At 44.3% G+C, this 17,691-nt stretch overlaps 1 protein-coding gene across 3 annotated transcripts in view; it reads left to right on the top strand.

Annotated features, from left to right (window-relative positions):
• Positions 1-1,270: 1,270 nt before the first annotated feature.
• Positions 1,271-17,691, top strand: part of LOC115206287 (max-binding protein MNT) — a 26,714-nt gene continuing 10,293 nt past the window's right edge. Inside the window, exons 1-4 of one of the 3 annotated variants that reach the window (XM_029773066.1) lie at positions 1,271-2,712; positions 7,439-8,096; positions 8,519-8,560; positions 9,382-9,493. In XM_029773066.1, the coding sequence (XP_029628926.1) occupies positions 2,640-2,712; positions 7,439-8,096; positions 8,519-8,560; positions 9,382-9,493 (885 nt within the window). In that variant the 5' untranslated portion in view covers positions 1,271-2,639. The remainder of the gene's footprint in view (positions 2,713-7,438; positions 8,097-8,518; positions 8,561-9,381; positions 9,494-17,691) is intronic. The other 2 variants (XM_029773064.1, XM_029773065.1) reach the window with 2 other exon arrangements.

Genomic DNA, 17,691 nt, shown 5'->3' on the forward strand with positions numbered 1-17,691 from the left:
TCTTTCCCAACAATGCAGTGCTGGTAATTAATATATAATCAATGAACAGCAGTGTTATGGTAGTAATACATCTAATCATTATAGACACAGAGGTGGTGTGTGAATGTGGCTGTAAGTGTATGGTGTCAGTGAGTAGAGACCTGTGGATGGGCATAGTCCGTGTGGATAGCCTGAGGGAGCGCAGTAGTTAGCAAGTTAACAGATAGGAGTCTGTTTGTCTGAGCCTTGATGCACCAGTACCGCCTGTCGGACGTGAGCAGGGAGAACAGTCCATGTCTCGGGTGGCTGGAGTCTTTGGCCATTTTTCTGGCATCGCCTGGCATGCATGTCCTGGATGGCTGGGAGCTCACACCCAGTGATGCGCTGGGCTGTCCGCACCACTCTTTGTAGGGACTTCCGGTGCAGTTGCCATACCAGAGGGATACAGCCAGTCAGGATGCGCTCAATGGTACATCTGTAAAGACAGTGAGTGTATATACAATATCAAATTTTCTTTTTAAACGCATACGTGTTTAGCAGCTGTTATTGCGAGTGTAGCGAAATACTTGTTTCTAGTTCGGACAGTGCAGCAATATCTAACCATTTCAAAACAAATACCGAATACACACAAATCTAAGTAAAGGAATGGAATAATTAAGCAATAAGGCCCGAGGAGGTGTGGTATATGGCCAATATACCACGGCTAAGGGCTGTTCTTAGGCGCAACGCGGAGTGCCTGGAATACAGCCCTTAGCCGTGGTATATTGGCCATATCACAAACCCGAGGTGCCTTATTGCTGTTATAAACTGGTTACCAATGTAATTAGGGCAGTAAAAATAAATTGTCAACTCTGTGGTATACAGTCTGATATACCATGGCTGTCAGCCAATCAGCATTCAGGGCTCGAACCACCAAGTTTATAAGAATATATATAGATGAGCAATTTCTGTATAGAATACAGTATATACATATGAGATGAGTAACAAGATATGTAAACATTAAAGTGGCCAATGATTTCAAGTCTGTATGTAGGTAGCAGCCTCTGTGCTAGTGATGGCTATTTAACAGTCTGATGGCCTTGAGAGACTGAAAAACAGCTTCTCTGTCCCAGCTTTGATGCACCTGTACTGACCTCGCGTTCTGGATGATAGCGGTGTGAACGGGCAGTGGCTCGGGTGGTCATTGTTATTGAGTATCTTTTTGGCCTTCCTGTGACATCGGGTGCTATAGGCGTCTTGGAGGGCAGGTAGTTTAACCTGGTGATGCGTTGTGCAGACCGCACCACCCTCTGGAGAGCCCTGCGGTTGTGGGCGGTGCAGTTGCCGTACCAGGCAGTGATACAACCCAACAGGATGCACTCAATTGTGCATCTGTAAAAGGTGACAATATATGTGACTGTCACTATCACATTGTGGCCTTTTTTAAAGCCGCAATATTGACTTCCTGCCTGTATTGCTGTGTCAGTGTGATAAATAGAACAGCAATGTGCTGATTACAAGAGGCTTGTGTCTCTATATTTGACACACAATGGTTGCTTGAGGTTGTCACTTTTTGGTTGAATTTATGATAACTTTGGTCTTGAAAACAGTTAAATAGCTATCACGCCAGTAAAAAACACAAGCAAGCATAATACTTGTTAATTATCTAAGTTGAAGGGGTATGCTGACAAAGCAAAAGAACATTACTGCCCAGAGTTAAACTGAGAAAATGGACTCCTCGCCGAACATCCAGACAGTTAGCCCAAGGTCGTCGAGGCTCGGCCATGTGGCGGGAAGGAAAGGCATACTGTCTCGTTATATAACAAACGCTCGAATTGGTCTCGTTTAAAGCCGCCCCGCCCTGAACCACACTGTTTGTGAATTGACTATTCCACCACACCCTTTGTATGACTAATGGTACATTTATGACGGTTGACCACGGCAAATGGTTGCAACACAATCAATAAATTACACGTTTCCCTTAACATTACTTTAAACAGACACAACTGTGATGACTAATAAATGTATGGCGGAAATTGATCGCTGGTTGCTGAGGCCACAGACCTGGAGACCAATCATAATATTCGAATGATGGCTACTGCACTTTGCCCATGTGTTCAAGCGCCATACCTTGTTGTTCTCCCTGGTGATTGGCTATTGGGAAATGATACGTCTTGCCGTGAACGGATACAGATAAATCGTGGATTAGGAATATTTGATAGAACATATAGTTTGTTAATTATAACACTATGAAATTCAATGTTGAAACAACTTTTGGAGTCAACATACTGAGTTGTTTAAATTCAACTGAGGAACGACTTGCACAATTTGTTTAATTTTCATGCTTCGTTTCTTTCATTATAAGAAATAGCAGGTCAGTTCATTCCAAGACTCCATTTCTTGTTTTCTTTGTCATTGCCGTGTATGGGAGGGAATACATGTGTGGGCGGTCATAAATGGTATGCTTTTGGCCCTGATTTGTTACCTACTACTCTCAGCGCCATCTTGTTGCAACTCCTCTACGTATGTGGAAGAGTTTCTACGAGGGGTCTCCGATTACCTTTTTCTTCAGTTTTGCTGATTGAAAGACTGGATCCTTACACTGAAAAATAAAGTGCTTACCCTGTAACATTTGCTAAACATTTTTACTTGTAACGTTTTGTTTCCAATACGGAGAAGAAATGAGCATCGAGACGCTTTTAGAAGCAGCAAAGTTTTTGGAATTGCAAGCCCAGCAACAACAGAAAGCACGTGGTATGTAAAGGTTGCAATCAATTATAGGTTTTCTAGAGGCTTTCAAAGTTTTAAAGGATCAAACGAATTCGTTATTTAGATGTGTCAAATGTCTAACTTCTTTCTACTGTGAGAAGAATCTCTGCATGCATTTTACCTCAATGTAAATTGACTTACCGTAATAAATGATTTTGCTTTATAATTAAATTACGTGCACAGTTGATTGGATTGCCTTTGTTTGCGTTGGGGGGTTGTGATTAGACTTCCTTGTCTCGACTATATAGTTGGCTTTACAGAGTTAAATGGCTTGAGAAATTTGAGGTGTGATTTGAAATGGTAACCTATTTCAGTGGCTCCTTGTTCTAAGAAGTTGACTACAAATGTATAATTTGGATGTGTGACAGGAGACAATGTAGCCATGTGAATTTTACTGCATTAGACGTACGATCGAAACGCCTATCAAGTCTTGAAACGATCGTGTTTATTTGCAACACTGTTTCCAGCTATGATATCTCGGCAAAACCTTAACATTTGGTGACCGCTTTTAAAGTTGAATAGTAACCTTCATTCATTATTTTACATTCGAGAAAACAACTCGCAGGAAAGGGCGGTGGCGACGGGAGTACTAAATCCGTTTTGCATAATTTGACCTGACATAGCAGGGGATCATATGACAGATTTCAGGTTTCCCTCTCGGTTTCTGTGGCGATCAGTCTTTTGAACTCCTAAAATAATTGTATGAATACAACTTTAAATTTTGTGATTTCGTACATGGCACTTTTTTTAAACTGAAATGTAGGCTAAATAGAGCATTCATAGTAAAGGAACCTTCGGCTCGCGAGCTAATCACGTATTTTTTTAGCGTGTTGCTGGTGACGTGTTCATGTTGATCTGCCCAGTATCTGCAACGGGGGCGGGCCCTTTCACCACGTGCATGCTCGGCACTCCTACACTCCGAGGCCCCCTCCCTCCCTGTTCTCTTCTCTCTGGTGCTGCTGCTAGGTCAGTGTGGAAGAAAGTAGGGCAGTGTTTCTCCCGCTCGACTGTACACTCCTGCTATGTGCTGTGGTTATATAAGTGGAACTACACATGTTTTTAGCTCCATTCTATCAAGGCTATAGAGCTAAAAGCGATGCAAAATTTCACTAGATAATTAGTAAGTCAAGCAAACATTAACCAAGTAACTCCTCTCACTGAATCTTGTTTTTCCTGTCCTTTGAAAGTGTGTGTTATTATATAAGAGCTCATTGTCTCGAGTCAACCAATTTGCTGAAGAAAATAAGGTTATTGGAAAGTGTTTTAATTGACAAACTAATGCAGTTGACAAACTTAAACCAGACTTGACTCTCAAGTTGATTTACAAAATGATGTTTATAAATTGCATGAGAACTAGGCTATCCTCAACTGTGCCTCCGATTTCTACCGGAAACCAAGGAGTGGGCGTCATTCTCTCACATTTTAGGTCAATGCTTTCACTTCTGATTACTCATGGATTGAGAACCAAGATGGTAAAAGTTACAACAACCCCTTCCTCTACCTTATCCACAGCTTCCTACTCACCAGTCAGGTTATTGATTTGTCATTCATTTGCAGAGAGGACAGAGGGGTAATGACCTGTGTACATAGTCATTGAATGCTGGTCACTTTAATTAATGTTTACACACTTTGTTAGTACTGTATTCTAGTCATGGCTCATCATATAACTACTGCTGTATACGCCTTTTCTATTAATATAGTGTCAATAATAGCGATACACACCATCATATACATTTATATTCTGGACTCTGACATTGCCTGACTCTGACATTGGGGCGGCGGGTTAGCCTAGTGGTTAGAGCGTTGGACTAGTAACCGAAAGGTTGCAAGTTCGAATCCTCGAGCTGACAAGGTACAAATCTGTCGTTCTGCCCCTGAACAAGGCAGTTAATCAACCTAGGCCGTCATTGAAATTAAGAATTTGTTCTTAACTGACTTGCCTAGTTAAATAAAGGTAAAATAAAAAAATTGCCTGTTCTTATATTTGTGTATTATTAAGTATTACTGCACTGTTGGAGCTAGGAACATAAGCATTTCACTACACCCGCGATAACATCTGCAAAATATGTGTAAGCGACCAATACTATTGATTTTGGCGTTTCGACACCTCAACACTACCTGTCCAACAAATGACAAGCTCTGCACTTAAAAGGAGGTTTAAGTATTTAATGGGTTTTTAAAGGACCATCCTTCTCAGATGCATGAGGAGGACTTATTCCTGGCTCTGGGCAGGGGTTGATCTCTGGAATGGGTTTGTGAAGGACCATTCTTCTCATGTACTTGTAGAGCGGAATTAGACAGTGCTGGCTTTGTATTTGATGTACTCAGTTTGACCTTTTGAATCCTACTCTGGGTGTGTGACTGGGCAAGGTTGAACCAATCCTTCTGGGGTTTGTCCGAACCAATCCTTCTGGGGTTTGTCCGAACCAATCTAGTCCTCCTGGAGTTTTATGGGTTGTTCTTGTGGGAGGAGAGCACTTCTCGGAGCTCCTGAACTTTGAACTCTGACTGCAATTTGTTGCTAATGAGTGTAGCGGATAGGCCTGAGGTGGTGGTTAAAAACTAATGATGGTGTTGTTTACACTGATGACAGTGCTAGGGTGTGCACTAATACAACCCTGGTCTTGGACATTTTATTTTTACTAACTTAAATCGGCCTAGTTCAGGTTAGGTTAATAAGGGGGAATCAAAAAGAAATACCATTTTTTTTTTTTCTCTCACAAAAGTAGTGCAGTTGGCCTTTAATAGTCCTGTATTAGCGGCCTGATAGCCGTCTGGAGCATGTGGGCAACCCCCACCCACACTCGAAGAACAATATCGCAGCACCCCCAAACTACTTCCCGCGGCTATGATCTGCTATTTATTTGAGACTCTTAAGACTGAGGTGGCTTTCAGTGTTGCTGATGATCTGGCCTCCAGGCCTCTGCTGTGCTGGGGAGAGCAGAGCTGTTGCTTGTTCCTGGCTATGAAGAAAATATGTCCAATGCCTGTGTTCACTGTGAAATCATGTTCCATGTATGTTATGGCCTTGGCCTCTTTTGGAAGATGCGCAGGCAGAGAGCGCTATTGTGACCGACACACACACTGTTATGCTATACTTTGAGACTTTTGCTTTTGTCAATATCTTTGACTAGTCAGCTATACCCTCCCGATAATCAGGTAAGTTACCACAGCTTGGGCCCAATCCATTGTATGACCTCTATCTCCCACGCTTCTGAGAAGTTCTCAGAACAACCTAATTGGATATGGTGGTCTAAGGGAAGAAGGCAACGTTGTGTAGCTAACGTGCTGTAATGGCCGGACTTGGCACGGCTCTGCTCCAGCCCTTATCAACGTAAAGGATGGCTGTAAAAGCTCTTGTGTCTGACGGGTTCTAACACTACTGTTACCATAGCAACTGGACAACCCCCCCTTTCCCCCTAGTATCTACACATTGAAACACGTGCTGTTGGGGGGGTGGTGATTCTCCAATCTGATTGGATGAAGATAGGTGAGGTCGTTGGTAGAACTCAGGGATTCAACCCCCTCTTTTCCTTTGTCTCCCTGGCTTGTCCAGGTTGTCGTCTTTTCTCCCCCACTCTGAGACAACATTGTGTTGAAAGAACAAGGAATACGCAATGTGAGCTCATTCTCAAGGACAGCATGTGGCCCTAATGTTAAGCGCATCAGTACTGAACTGTTCTAACAGACAAGTCTTTCTCGCTCTCTTTCTCTCTGGGCTCTCAGTAGATGTGGAGATATCACAGAAGGAATTTTCCCAGAAAAACAATTCTGCTTCAGCTCAAAGTTTCACAAACTCTTCATTACAGTATGTAGGCCTACACATACTACAGTCGTTGCATATGGGTCTCCAGTAAGGAGATGCATTTGGGGAAATACAGAAGCTCGTAATATCCCAACAGAATATATCCCTTTCTACATTGGAACTATGTCAGTATGAATGAGATGGGGCGAGAGGCATAAAACCTGCTTTTACTTGGACACACTGACCTTGGAATATACCCCACTCTTCAAAAAAATAAAATGTCTCACACTGAGCGCAGCACAGATTTTACCTCACACACACTGTCAGTCAGTCCTCCTGTCATACTACAGACCTGTGTGAATCAACTCGACAAACTCAATGCTGTTTATTCTTTTAACATCTAGCCAGGCAACCAGCCAACACCAAGAAGCGCACCGTAATGAGGACTTTGGCTGCCTCGGAAATGGCACCTATTCTCCATATAGTGCACTACAGGATTCACTCAAAGACGAGCTCTGTTTAATATAATGTCAATTCTTGTAACTAGTTTCACTGTTCTGGCAGGCAAGGCATTGCGGCTGCATTATCCGGCTCTTATAAGTTGGCAGAGTTCCAGGAGGCAGGATGAGGTCTATGCCTACAGGTCTGGTATGAACGTATGTCAGTGTCTGGCATCCTATTTCAATTCAGACCGTACAACGGCAATGTAAGCTGTGAACACTGCTAGCTAGGGGAATGGCTGGCTGAATGCTTCCTTCCAGCTATTCTAGTTTTCCTCCCTCCCCTCTTTTTTGTTTATTGATTTGTAGTGTTCGTTGGGAGTGAACCCGGCTGTCAAACTCACTAGATGGAGATTAGTCAGAGGACGCTAGAAATGTTGTGACATGTTTCTGCTGGTACCTAACCTTGCTGCTCTAACTGTTAGCATGCTCTGTCCTCTAACCATGTGTCTTTCTCTCCCCACAGAGGAGAATGAGCTGCGGGAGAAGCTTCGCCTCCAACAGCTATCTGACCACAAACGCAATGATGTCACTACCTACTCCTCCCCCATCCAGATGAACCATGTGACCCGAGCAGAAGAGTCCTGCCCCTACTCAGAGCGCTGCCCCGCCTTTGTCCCTCCCCCGCTGCCGCCCCCCTCCATGACTGTCATCCCTATCCCCATGATGACCTCCAACCACACAGGTCTGCCCCCCACCGTCCCAACCCCCTCCTCCACCTCCCTGTCCCCCCAGGCTGGGGCAGCACCCCACCTGGCCTCCCCCAGGAGGGACCCTCACTCCCCAGGGCAGGGCCACCAGGGACAGGGTGTGCTTTTGGCTCTCTCTCCTCAGGTGAAGACAGACCCCTCCCACCACTTGCCTTTGGCCCAATCTGGCGACCACAAGCAGAATCATCATCACCACCATCATCACCTTCCACAGATTGTTTCCCCCCAATCTGGAAACCATAAACTGCTGCAGAAGCAACAACAGCAGTCTCCCCAGCTGGTGCAGCCCTACCCTGGCTCCATCGTCTCAGCCCCCCAGCCAGGGCCCCCCCAGAATCCGTGTGGAGGCCAGACCAGCCCTGTTGGGGGCCGAGGCAGCCCCCCTGACCTGGATGGGAAGAAGAGGCCTGGAGGGTAAGTGGCCATTTAGTTATTTATAGGAGAGATGGTTTGTACTTGGATTTTTTTTCCTCCATTTGCATTTTAGTTTTCCTTTGTCTGTAACTGTGGCTGTGATTGTCAGTCACTTGTTGAGCGGTAAGGCACAAACGGTATCGGAAGAATCACGAACCATGAAAAGTCACTGCACTGAAGGATTCTTGGACTAAATGATTCTTGGCTTATGTACTTCATAATGGGTATGTCCTGATTGGACAATTGTGCAATAATCAGATCCAATTAGCTCCCTGTGCATATTATACAGTATATTGTTGAAGTAAAGTAGCAGATGATGGAGTACTTTATATTTGTTGGTTGATTCTTGTTCTGTGAGTCTCGTCGTCTTGCCCATTCTGGACACCCAATCTTATAATGTGCTCCGATCTGTGCTTTTACAGGGCAGGGACAAGAGAAGTACATAACAAGCTTGAGAAAAACAGGTGGGTGCATCTCTCTCCCATGGTCGCCTTTATTAAACAAAGAGGGTTGAGCTCTTTGCACAGGGCAGTTTAAGGTTGAGATTAGGTGTGCACTTTAAAAACATTTATATATATATATATTTTTTTTTTTTATATATTTTTTTTAATGTATAATTGAACCTTTTTTATTTAACTAGGCAAGTCAGTTAAGAACATTCTTATTTACAATGACGGCCTACACCGGCCAAACCCGCACGACGCTGGCCCAATTGTGCTCCGCCCTATGGGACTCCCAACCACGGCCGAATGTGATACAGCCTGGATTCGAACCAGGGACTGTAGTGATGCCTCTTGCACTGAGATACAGTGCCTTAGACCGCTGCGCAACTCGGGAGCCCACTATTATTGCCCACGTCTTTTTTTTCAACCGAGTTGCTTGCTTGCTTCTCTGTCTTGTTCTAAGAACAAATTGTACTCCCATTTATTCACTTATGGCTAATCTATTGCATTTGTCAGACGATAATTGACATCTTGGACTTGTTAATGGCTTTGAATATTCTGCTAGTACTTCCATGTACTGTAGTAGTAGAGTTATAATGCCCAGAACGGGACTAAGCAGGGGAGTTGTTGCCTTATCAGAGATGTTTTACCAGGAAACAGAAACCTGTTCAATATGTCTTATCTTACTAGGAATTATTTATAAGTCCCAAATGGTAAATTGGTTTGCAGCATTTTATTTTTATTTTTTGAATCTGAATATGTGAAATCACGTCTCGTCCTGCCTCTTCCTCTAACTAAAAGGCTCTCCTCTCTACCTCCATCCCTCCATCCCTTACACTCAGACGTGCTCACCTGAAGGAGTGCTTTGACACCCTGAAGAGAAACATCCCCAATGCAGACGAGAAGAAGACCTCTAACCTCAGTGTCCTGAGGAGCGCCCTCCGATATATACAGGTAAGCAAGCTAGAATAACTGCATGGCTGAGCAAAGGATAAACTACTACTGAGTTGTAAAATTCAGTGTGGATTTTCACTGTTTTCACAATTGAATTTACTGTGGATTTTCCAGTTTTCCAATGTTGATTGTTTCCCTGTCAAGGGGAGCAGGGTCAGTTTTCTGTCAAGCTTTGTTTGAAGAAGCTTTTTTTCCGGTAACAAAGTTGGAGTTTTATACTTGTGAATAATTTAATATAAGTGTTGTTGACAGACCGTGTACTGCAGGGGTAGACAACTAGATTTGGGGCGGCAGGTAGCCTACTGGTTAGAGCGTTGGACTAGTAACCAGAAGGTTGCTAGATTGAATTCCCGAGCTGACAAGGTAAAAATCTGTTGTTCTGCCCCTGAACAAGGCAGTTAACCCACTGTTCCTAGGCCATCATTGTAAATAAGAATTTGTTCTTAACTGACTTGCCTAGTTAAATAAAGTTTAAATAAAAAGTCAGCTACAGACCGATCAGGGGCCAGAACATGATTATAATAATTTGTACACTGCAAATTGACTAAGACCAAACGAGATTGTATTTGAAAATAGCAATAATTTTATACCTTGATTACATTGAGACACGATCATGTCTCCTTTTTTTATTTGTGGGAATACTTGGTGAACAGTGACTACATTTTTTTGCAGCATTTCTAGTGATTTGAATTTTTGGTTTGTTTTTATTTAGTTTTGTCATTTTATTGTATTTGTTTTCAGAGGGGTTTTACAGGTACAACCCTGGTGTACTGTCTGGTGTTGCTAGGAACTGTCTGAGCACTGAACTTTTCTGTTGCTTCTTCAGTGTGAAGTGAGGGTGTATATTCCACCACATCGACAGGCAGTTTCTTGTGTGGGCAAACTGTCTGTTACAAAATTGGTGTAAATGGCAATTAATTTCAACTGAACTAAGATGATAACAATCCTTATTTGTGTTAGTGCCAGTAGGCTAATATTGGAGCTGCTTTGTATATCCTAAGGTCCTTGGTGGTGTTGGCAACGTCATTAGGTCTGGTCTGGTTAGTCCAGGGGAGGGAAGGAAGTTTCTAGTCTCTAGCAGAAAGCTAAACTGTCTGGATATGTGCTGTTGCCTTTGGGTATAGGCGGAACAGAGAGTCTCCAATGAAAATGTACAAAGAGTTCATTAAAACCCTTTTGAAAGATTGATTAAAGATAATCTTAATAAAAAGCTTTATAAAAGCTAATCTCATGTGATTTAAAGCTGTTTGTGGTTGAAACAGGAATGAGTGTAATTAATAGTTGTTCAGTGAGTCATGGTGTGTGATACAGGCAGGTAGTATATCGAAGCTGTGGGCAAGCAGATGATCGGTGTACAAAGGTCTTCGACTAAGCTACTTTAACTCAGGAGTGATGTGATAGAGTTCCTGTTGCTATGTTTGCTGTGTGTGTGCTTGTTTAATATACACACACACACACTACTTTCCTGTGCACCTCTACCTCTGGTGCTGGTGAGGATCTGATCTTGTATGTTGGTGGCCGCGGTGGGGTTTTCCTCCCTGGGAGCTGCATGGAGGGGGCTAGGAGAGACTAGGAGAGAGGGAAACTAGGGCAGTGTGGGTGTACAGAGAACTCATGTCACCCAATCTCCCTCCTCCCCCTGCCTCCCTCTCTGTGTGATGAGGGAAAGCTGCCGTGTTAGTGTGGCATGTTCGACCAGCAGACTGACCCAGCACCCCCACCCCCTCTCCACAGCCAAGCTGGATTTAGGGTGTATTTAAAGCACGTACTGGCCAGGAAACAAACAAACAACTACAGATATTTTCCACTCTTGATGCATTTACACTAGCATGGTCCTCCATTTTTAGTTATTGGAATTTAACATAAGCTTATTTAGTGAAGAGGGAAATCAGGATTTTTATTTTATTTGAGATTCAGTACATTTGAAATTATTTCCATCTTAAATAATGCACTTTTGCAGGACTGAATACTGGTATAAAATTTTTTCTTGAATTACTTGTAGTGTATGTTGTAAACTCCCACCAGCCTTTGAAGTTATAAGTATGTGACATAGGCCTACATGTGTGTAGTTGCTTCATGTTGCTGTAACACCCCCACATCCTCCGGTCCCCCTTTACTGATCACTTTACTGTCAGAGGCTCCTTCTCAGTACTACTGTCTATGGAGCTCAGACTGAGCAGCATTTCCTGATAGACAAGCTCAGTACACACACACACACACACACACACACACACACACACACACACACACACTAGACTATAGCAGGCCTCTCTCCTTGGTAACAGTTGACTAGTAGAAGTCCTACTGAGTCACGCAGTTCTCTTCCCTAATTGTTATTGGTTGCACTCCAATAGTGGTGGGTTAGGGGAGAGCAGGGGAGGGGTGGGAAGAAGAGTAGAGAGGGGGAAGAGATGATGGGAGGGGTGTTTTAAAAGTCTGGTGCAGGCATGGGTTTCCCGACTGCACGCGCCTCTCTCTCTCTACATGCCCCCTGCTGATCCCCTCTCTTCCACCTTTGTGTTACTTTAGGCTGGGGGCAAGGGGTGGGGCAGTCTGCTAATGTGACCAATGAGCACCAGACCAGAGGTTGAATAACAGGATTTGGACAGAGGATTACTTTTCATTTGATTCATCTTTGGACAGTGATGCTGGCAGCCCTTCAGTCGCTGCAGCTAGCTGCATTACTCACAGAAGTTCCAAAATAATAGACATTTCAAATCTCATTTTGTGTGTGTGTGTGTGTGTGTGTGTACACACACAGTGTTGTAGCGATGTGCAAATAGTTAAAGTACAAAAGGGAAAATGAATAAATATGGGTTGTGTTTACAATGGTGTTTGTTCTTCATTGGTTGCCCTTTTCTTGTGGCAACAGGTCACTTCCTTTTAGGTGGTTGTAGAAATGTTATTTTTTCTTCTGGATTTTAATAATTAGCGGGTATCCGCCTAATTCTGCTCTGCATGCGTTATTTGGTGTTTTACATTGTACACAGGATATTTTAGCAGAATTCTGCATGCAGAGTCTTAATTTGGTGTTTGTCCCATTTTGTGAAATCTTTGTTGGTGAGCGGACCCCGGACTTCACAACGATAAAGGGCAATGGGTTCTATAACTGATTCAGGTATTTTTAGCCGGATCCTAATTGGTATGCCAAATGTTGTTCTTTTTGATGGCTTAGAATGCCCTTCTTGCCTTGTCTCTCAGCTCGTTCACAGCTTTGTGCAAGTTACCTGTGACGCTGATGTATGTATAATTTTTTTTGTGCTCTAGGGCAACGGTGTCTAGATGGGATTTGTATTCGTGGTCCTGGCGACTGGACCTTTTTTGGAACACCATTATTTTTGTCTTACTGAGATTTACTGTCAGGGCCCAGGTCTGGCTGAATCTATGCAGAACATCTCTAGGTGCTGCTGTAGGCCCTCCTTGGTCTGCGACAGAGGCAGCAGATCATCAACAAACAGTAGACATTTGACTTCGGATTCTAGTAGGGTGAGGCCGGGTGCTGCAGACTTCTAGTGCCCTCACCAATTCGTTGATATTTTTGTTGAAGCGGGTGTGGCTTAAGCTGCATGGCCCTGTGGAAAGAAATGGGTGTTTCTTGCCAATTTTAACTGCACACTTGTTGTTTGTGTACATGGATTTTGTTGCATGTTTCCCCCCCAACACCACTTTCCATCAATTTTTAAAGCAGACTCTCATGCCAAATTGAGTCAAAGGCTTTTGTTTTTTAAATCAACAAAGCATGAGAAGTCTTTGCCTTTGTTTTGGTCTGTTTGTTTGTCAATTAGGGTGTGCAGGGTGAATATGTGGTCTGTCGTATGGTACTTTGGTAAAAAGCCAATTTGACATTTGCTCAGTACATTGTTTTCACTGAGGAAATGTATGAGTCTGCTGTTAATGATAATGCAGAGGATTTTCCCAAGGTTGCTGTTGACGCATATCCCTACCTTGCCCTTTGTGCTGTTGCCTGTGCCCAATAATGTTTGTACCATATTTTGTGTTGCTACCATGTTATTGTTATGTTGTGTTGCTGCCATGCTATGTTGTCTTAGCTCTCTCTTTATGTAGTGTTGTGGTGTCTCTCTTGTGATGTGTGTTTGGTCCTATATTTAAATTTTTTATCGCAGCTGCCGTCCCCACAGGAGGACCTTTTGGTAGGCTATCATTGTAAATAAGATTTTTTTTTCTTAGCTGACTTGCCTAGTTAAACTTTTTATTTATTTTTTCTGTCGTCTTTGTTTGAGCAACATGGCCTCCTGTGTAGGAGTGCTGATCTAGGATCAGTTTTGCCTTTTAGATCATAATGAATGAAATTATTTTGGTCAGGAGTGACCTGATGCTAGATCAGCACTCCTACTCTGAGACTCTTTATGAATACAAACTCTGATCATGTTATCTCCAGGCCGGGTATCTTATCAGAGCATGTCTCTTGTTTTCCACTGAGGTTACTGTCACTGTGAGGTTACTTCTCGCCATCAGCCACTCTGCTGAGAAGTCAAGTCACACTTCCTTGTTTCATTTCTTCCTCCTTTCATAGAAGTGAGTAAGCTAGAGACCAAACCGACGAGGAACTTGCATATAAGGCTGCCTGCTTGCAAGCAGATCTTTATTTCCCATGCTTGTCGGTTTGAGCTGTTTTTCTCAAGACATTTTGTCCTTTGTTAGGCTGTATTAGTTATTTAGAGTTTACTACTTTATGACTTCCTAAGATGTGGTCTGTGCTGTCCAACATGGAATGTGTTTCTGACCTAACTGCTGCTGTTTGATTTAATGCGTGTTAAAATGGCTGTGTGTGAGAGATGGCTGGGGAGAAAGGGAAATGGGGGAGAGAGTGAGAATGGCTGTGTACACCATGCTGGGGACTCCTCCCGCTCTTCTTTCAGCCTTCCCTCCAGCCTTCCCTCCAGCCTTCCCTCCAGCCTGCCTCACTCTGCTCATAGGGCCACATGAGCAGAGAGCACATGGCTAGCCTGAGCTTTGTAACATCACCCCCCCCCCCCCCCCCAGCCACAGCTCAGTGCTGAAGCTATCTATCTCCTGGAACTGCCCGGGAGGGAGACTTAGCTAGCTGTTAACTGGAGGGGAGGGTGGAAGGTGGGGAGGGAAAGAGGGACATGCACAGGCAGCCGTAAACACCAGGCTCATTTTACCCAGCCTATTAGATTTCATTGGAGACAGAACGACTCTGACGGAACCTGTTTGGGAAGAAGAGGGGCTGTGCTGTTGGAGGGGAAATGTGGTGGGGAAAGCTGCTCATGTCAGCTACAGAACATATCAATATAATACAAAGTACTTGATGTTGCAAATATGAGCATTTCTCTGTTTTAAGAGTAGATCATGATTTTAGAGTTTATTTTTCACGGGAAAAGATTTTAACTTAGTTCCTTTTCCAAGTCCAATTCTTTGAATGAACAAATTTGACATTTTCGAATTCAGTCTTGATTGGGAAAAAATTGTTTTCTATTGAGAGAGGAAATCACAGGTTTTGAGTTGTTAGTGTTTTATTTTCTTTGATTCCAGGCCTTGTTTAAGGATTTATGTCACCAACAGAGGCCTATATAATACTGTGGGTTGTTCAGTTCTGATTCTCAATGACACGTCCTTTCAAAGCAGCCCCAGATCCTATCATCTCGTTGGGAGGGTCAGATGGTGTGTTTTTGGATCAGGGCCCCCTGTGAGGGTCTGAGCTTTGTCCCAAGCTGGAATAAAGGAATGTTAGTTGTTTTGAACTATTGTCATTTCAGTGTTGAAACAGCATCTTGAACAGGTTTGAACCATCACTTTTTCAAGAGCAACAGAATTGATCTGCTCTCTTCAGTTTTCAGAAAACATACTGTTCCTTTATCCAGACTGTCGCAGCAAGATTACACCTTGTTGTGCTATTTCCTTCAGCCCTGTCTGTATTCAGTAACCTTGACTCACACTGTCACAGCATGCATATAACGGATGTTAGAAAAGTGAGTTTGCTGTTCAGTTCCACACAGCCGGTAATGGCCACTCCATCTTCTGCCAACCACTGAGAATTGAGGAGTCGAGGACACCGTTGTTTGGTATTGTTCACGGTGCTCTCATTCTAGCAAAGCACAGTGCCAGTCAGAAAGATTGGAAAGGATTTTGATAGTGGCTTTTCGTCCTTAGCAACTCTTCCTCATAGTGACTGGAAACAATGCACCAAGGTCTGGAACATCAAGACTATATTGTCCATTACATGGCAAGGACTATCAAATTAGGCCACTTACCACCCAGTTTAACAGACACACGCACAGCGCTTGCGTACACACACCCTAAAGTAGTTATTTGGGCTATTTCCAGTAAAATGCAACTTTTTGTTTCTATTCCAACTTGGGACCCAGTGAGAAGATGATAAAGGTTTACGGTTATTGACAATCACCACAAACGCTAGTCAGAAGACCAGTGTCCCCAAACGCTAGTCAGAAGACCAGTGTCCCCAAACGCTAGTCAGAAGACCAGTGTCCCCAAACGCTAGTCAGAAGACCAGTGTCCCCAAACACTAGTCAGAAGACCAGTGTCCCCAAACGCTAGTCAGAAGACCAGTGTCCCCAAGCCTGATTGGCTAGCGCCGTGCACTGAAGGAGTGGCTTTTCCGTAACGTGGTTGGCTGCCTGCTGCTCACGCAGATAGCCTAGCGCAATCTGTCTCGGCAGTGCTGCAAAAGTGAGTCAGTGAGTACAGCCTGGCCCCCCCCCCCCCCCCTGCCGTTACTCTCCCTCCCTCTTGGTCTCCTCTCTCTGCGGGGCCATGTGCTCAGCACCTGCATTGCATGTCACGCCGCCTGAGCGGTGTTTATATATACACACACACACACACACACAGCCCAGTCCTGCTCTACTTTCTTTCACGCAAACAGAGGCCCCACTACTCCTCTAAGGAAAGAAGGGGGAAGGGAGGGAGTCCTGTTTGTCACGTGTGAATGAAACAAAAGCTAATTGTAACCCTGTCTCTCTCTCCCTTTCTCCCCTCTCCCCTTTCTCCCCTCTTCCCTTTCTCCCCTCTCCCCTTTCTCCCCTCTTCCCTTTCTTCCCTTTCTCCCCTCTTCCCTTTCTTCCCTTTCTCCCCTCTTCCCTTCTTCCCTTTCTCCCCTCTCCCTTTCTCCCCTCTTCCCTTCTTCCCTTTCTTCCCTCTTCCCTTTCTTCCCTTTCTCCCCTCTTCCCTTTCTTCCCTTTCTCCCCTCTTCCCTTTCTCCCCTCTTCCCTTTCTCCCCTCTTCCCTTCTTCCCTTTCTCCCCTCTTCCTTTCTCCCCTCTTCCCTTTCTTCCCTCTCTCCTTTCTTCCTTTCTCCCCTTTTCTCCCTTTCTCCCCTCTTCCCTTTCTTCCCTTTCTCCCCTCTTCCCTTTCTTCCCTTTCTCCCCTCTTCCCTTTCTTCCCTTTCTTCCCTTTCTCCCCTCTTCCCTTTCTTCCCTTTCTTCCTTTCTCCCCTCTTCCCTTTCTTCCTTTCTTCCCTTTCTCCCCTCTTCCCTTTCTCCCCTCTTCCCTTTCTTCCCTTTCTCCCCTCTTCCCTTTCTCCCCTCTTCCCTTTCTCCCCTCTTCCCTTTCTCCCCTCTTCCCTTTCTTCCCTTTCTCCCCTCTTCCCTTTCTCCCCTCTTCCCTTTCTCCCTCTTCCCTTTCTCCCCTCTTCCCTTGGCGTAGCTGCAGGGCTCGTTCTGTGTTGAAGGATGGTAGGGACTTAGTAGTGGGTGGATCAATACAGGCTGACACTGAAGAGGTGCTGCCATGCTTTCTCTGGGTTCTGGTCATGTGTCTGTAGTGTCCATCTGTGGTTGTTGGCCTGTTTATCAGGTACACGGTTTTTATCTAGTCTCACCCTAGCTGTTGCTGTGTGTTCTCTGTTCTTGAATGGGGGCGAGGGGCAGCTATCCTTGCTGTGTAGACTGAGATAGTAGTACAGATTGCCTTGCAGAGTGTTAACCTGTCTTCAAGGACAGTATAGAACAGCCGTACCGATGGCAACTACAGCTAGTATAGCAAGCAGATCGAGGTGTGTTAATGAGGTGTGTTAATGGCTAGAAGCAGCTAGCTACTAGATGGCATAGTGACTGAGGTGGGGTCATTGTATCAGTGAGTTCAGTGGGTCTGGGTGTTTTGTAGGGCAGTAAGTAGCACATACAGCATCAATCTCTCTCTCTGTCTGAGTCATAGCACTAGGCACATACAGCATCTCTCTCTCTCTCTCTGTCTCCGTCT

This window comes from Salmo trutta, chromosome 13 (assembly GCF_901001165.1).
Source record: "Salmo trutta chromosome 13, fSalTru1.1, whole genome shotgun sequence".
Lineage (NCBI taxonomy): Eukaryota > Metazoa > Chordata > Actinopteri > Salmoniformes > Salmonidae > Salmo > Salmo trutta.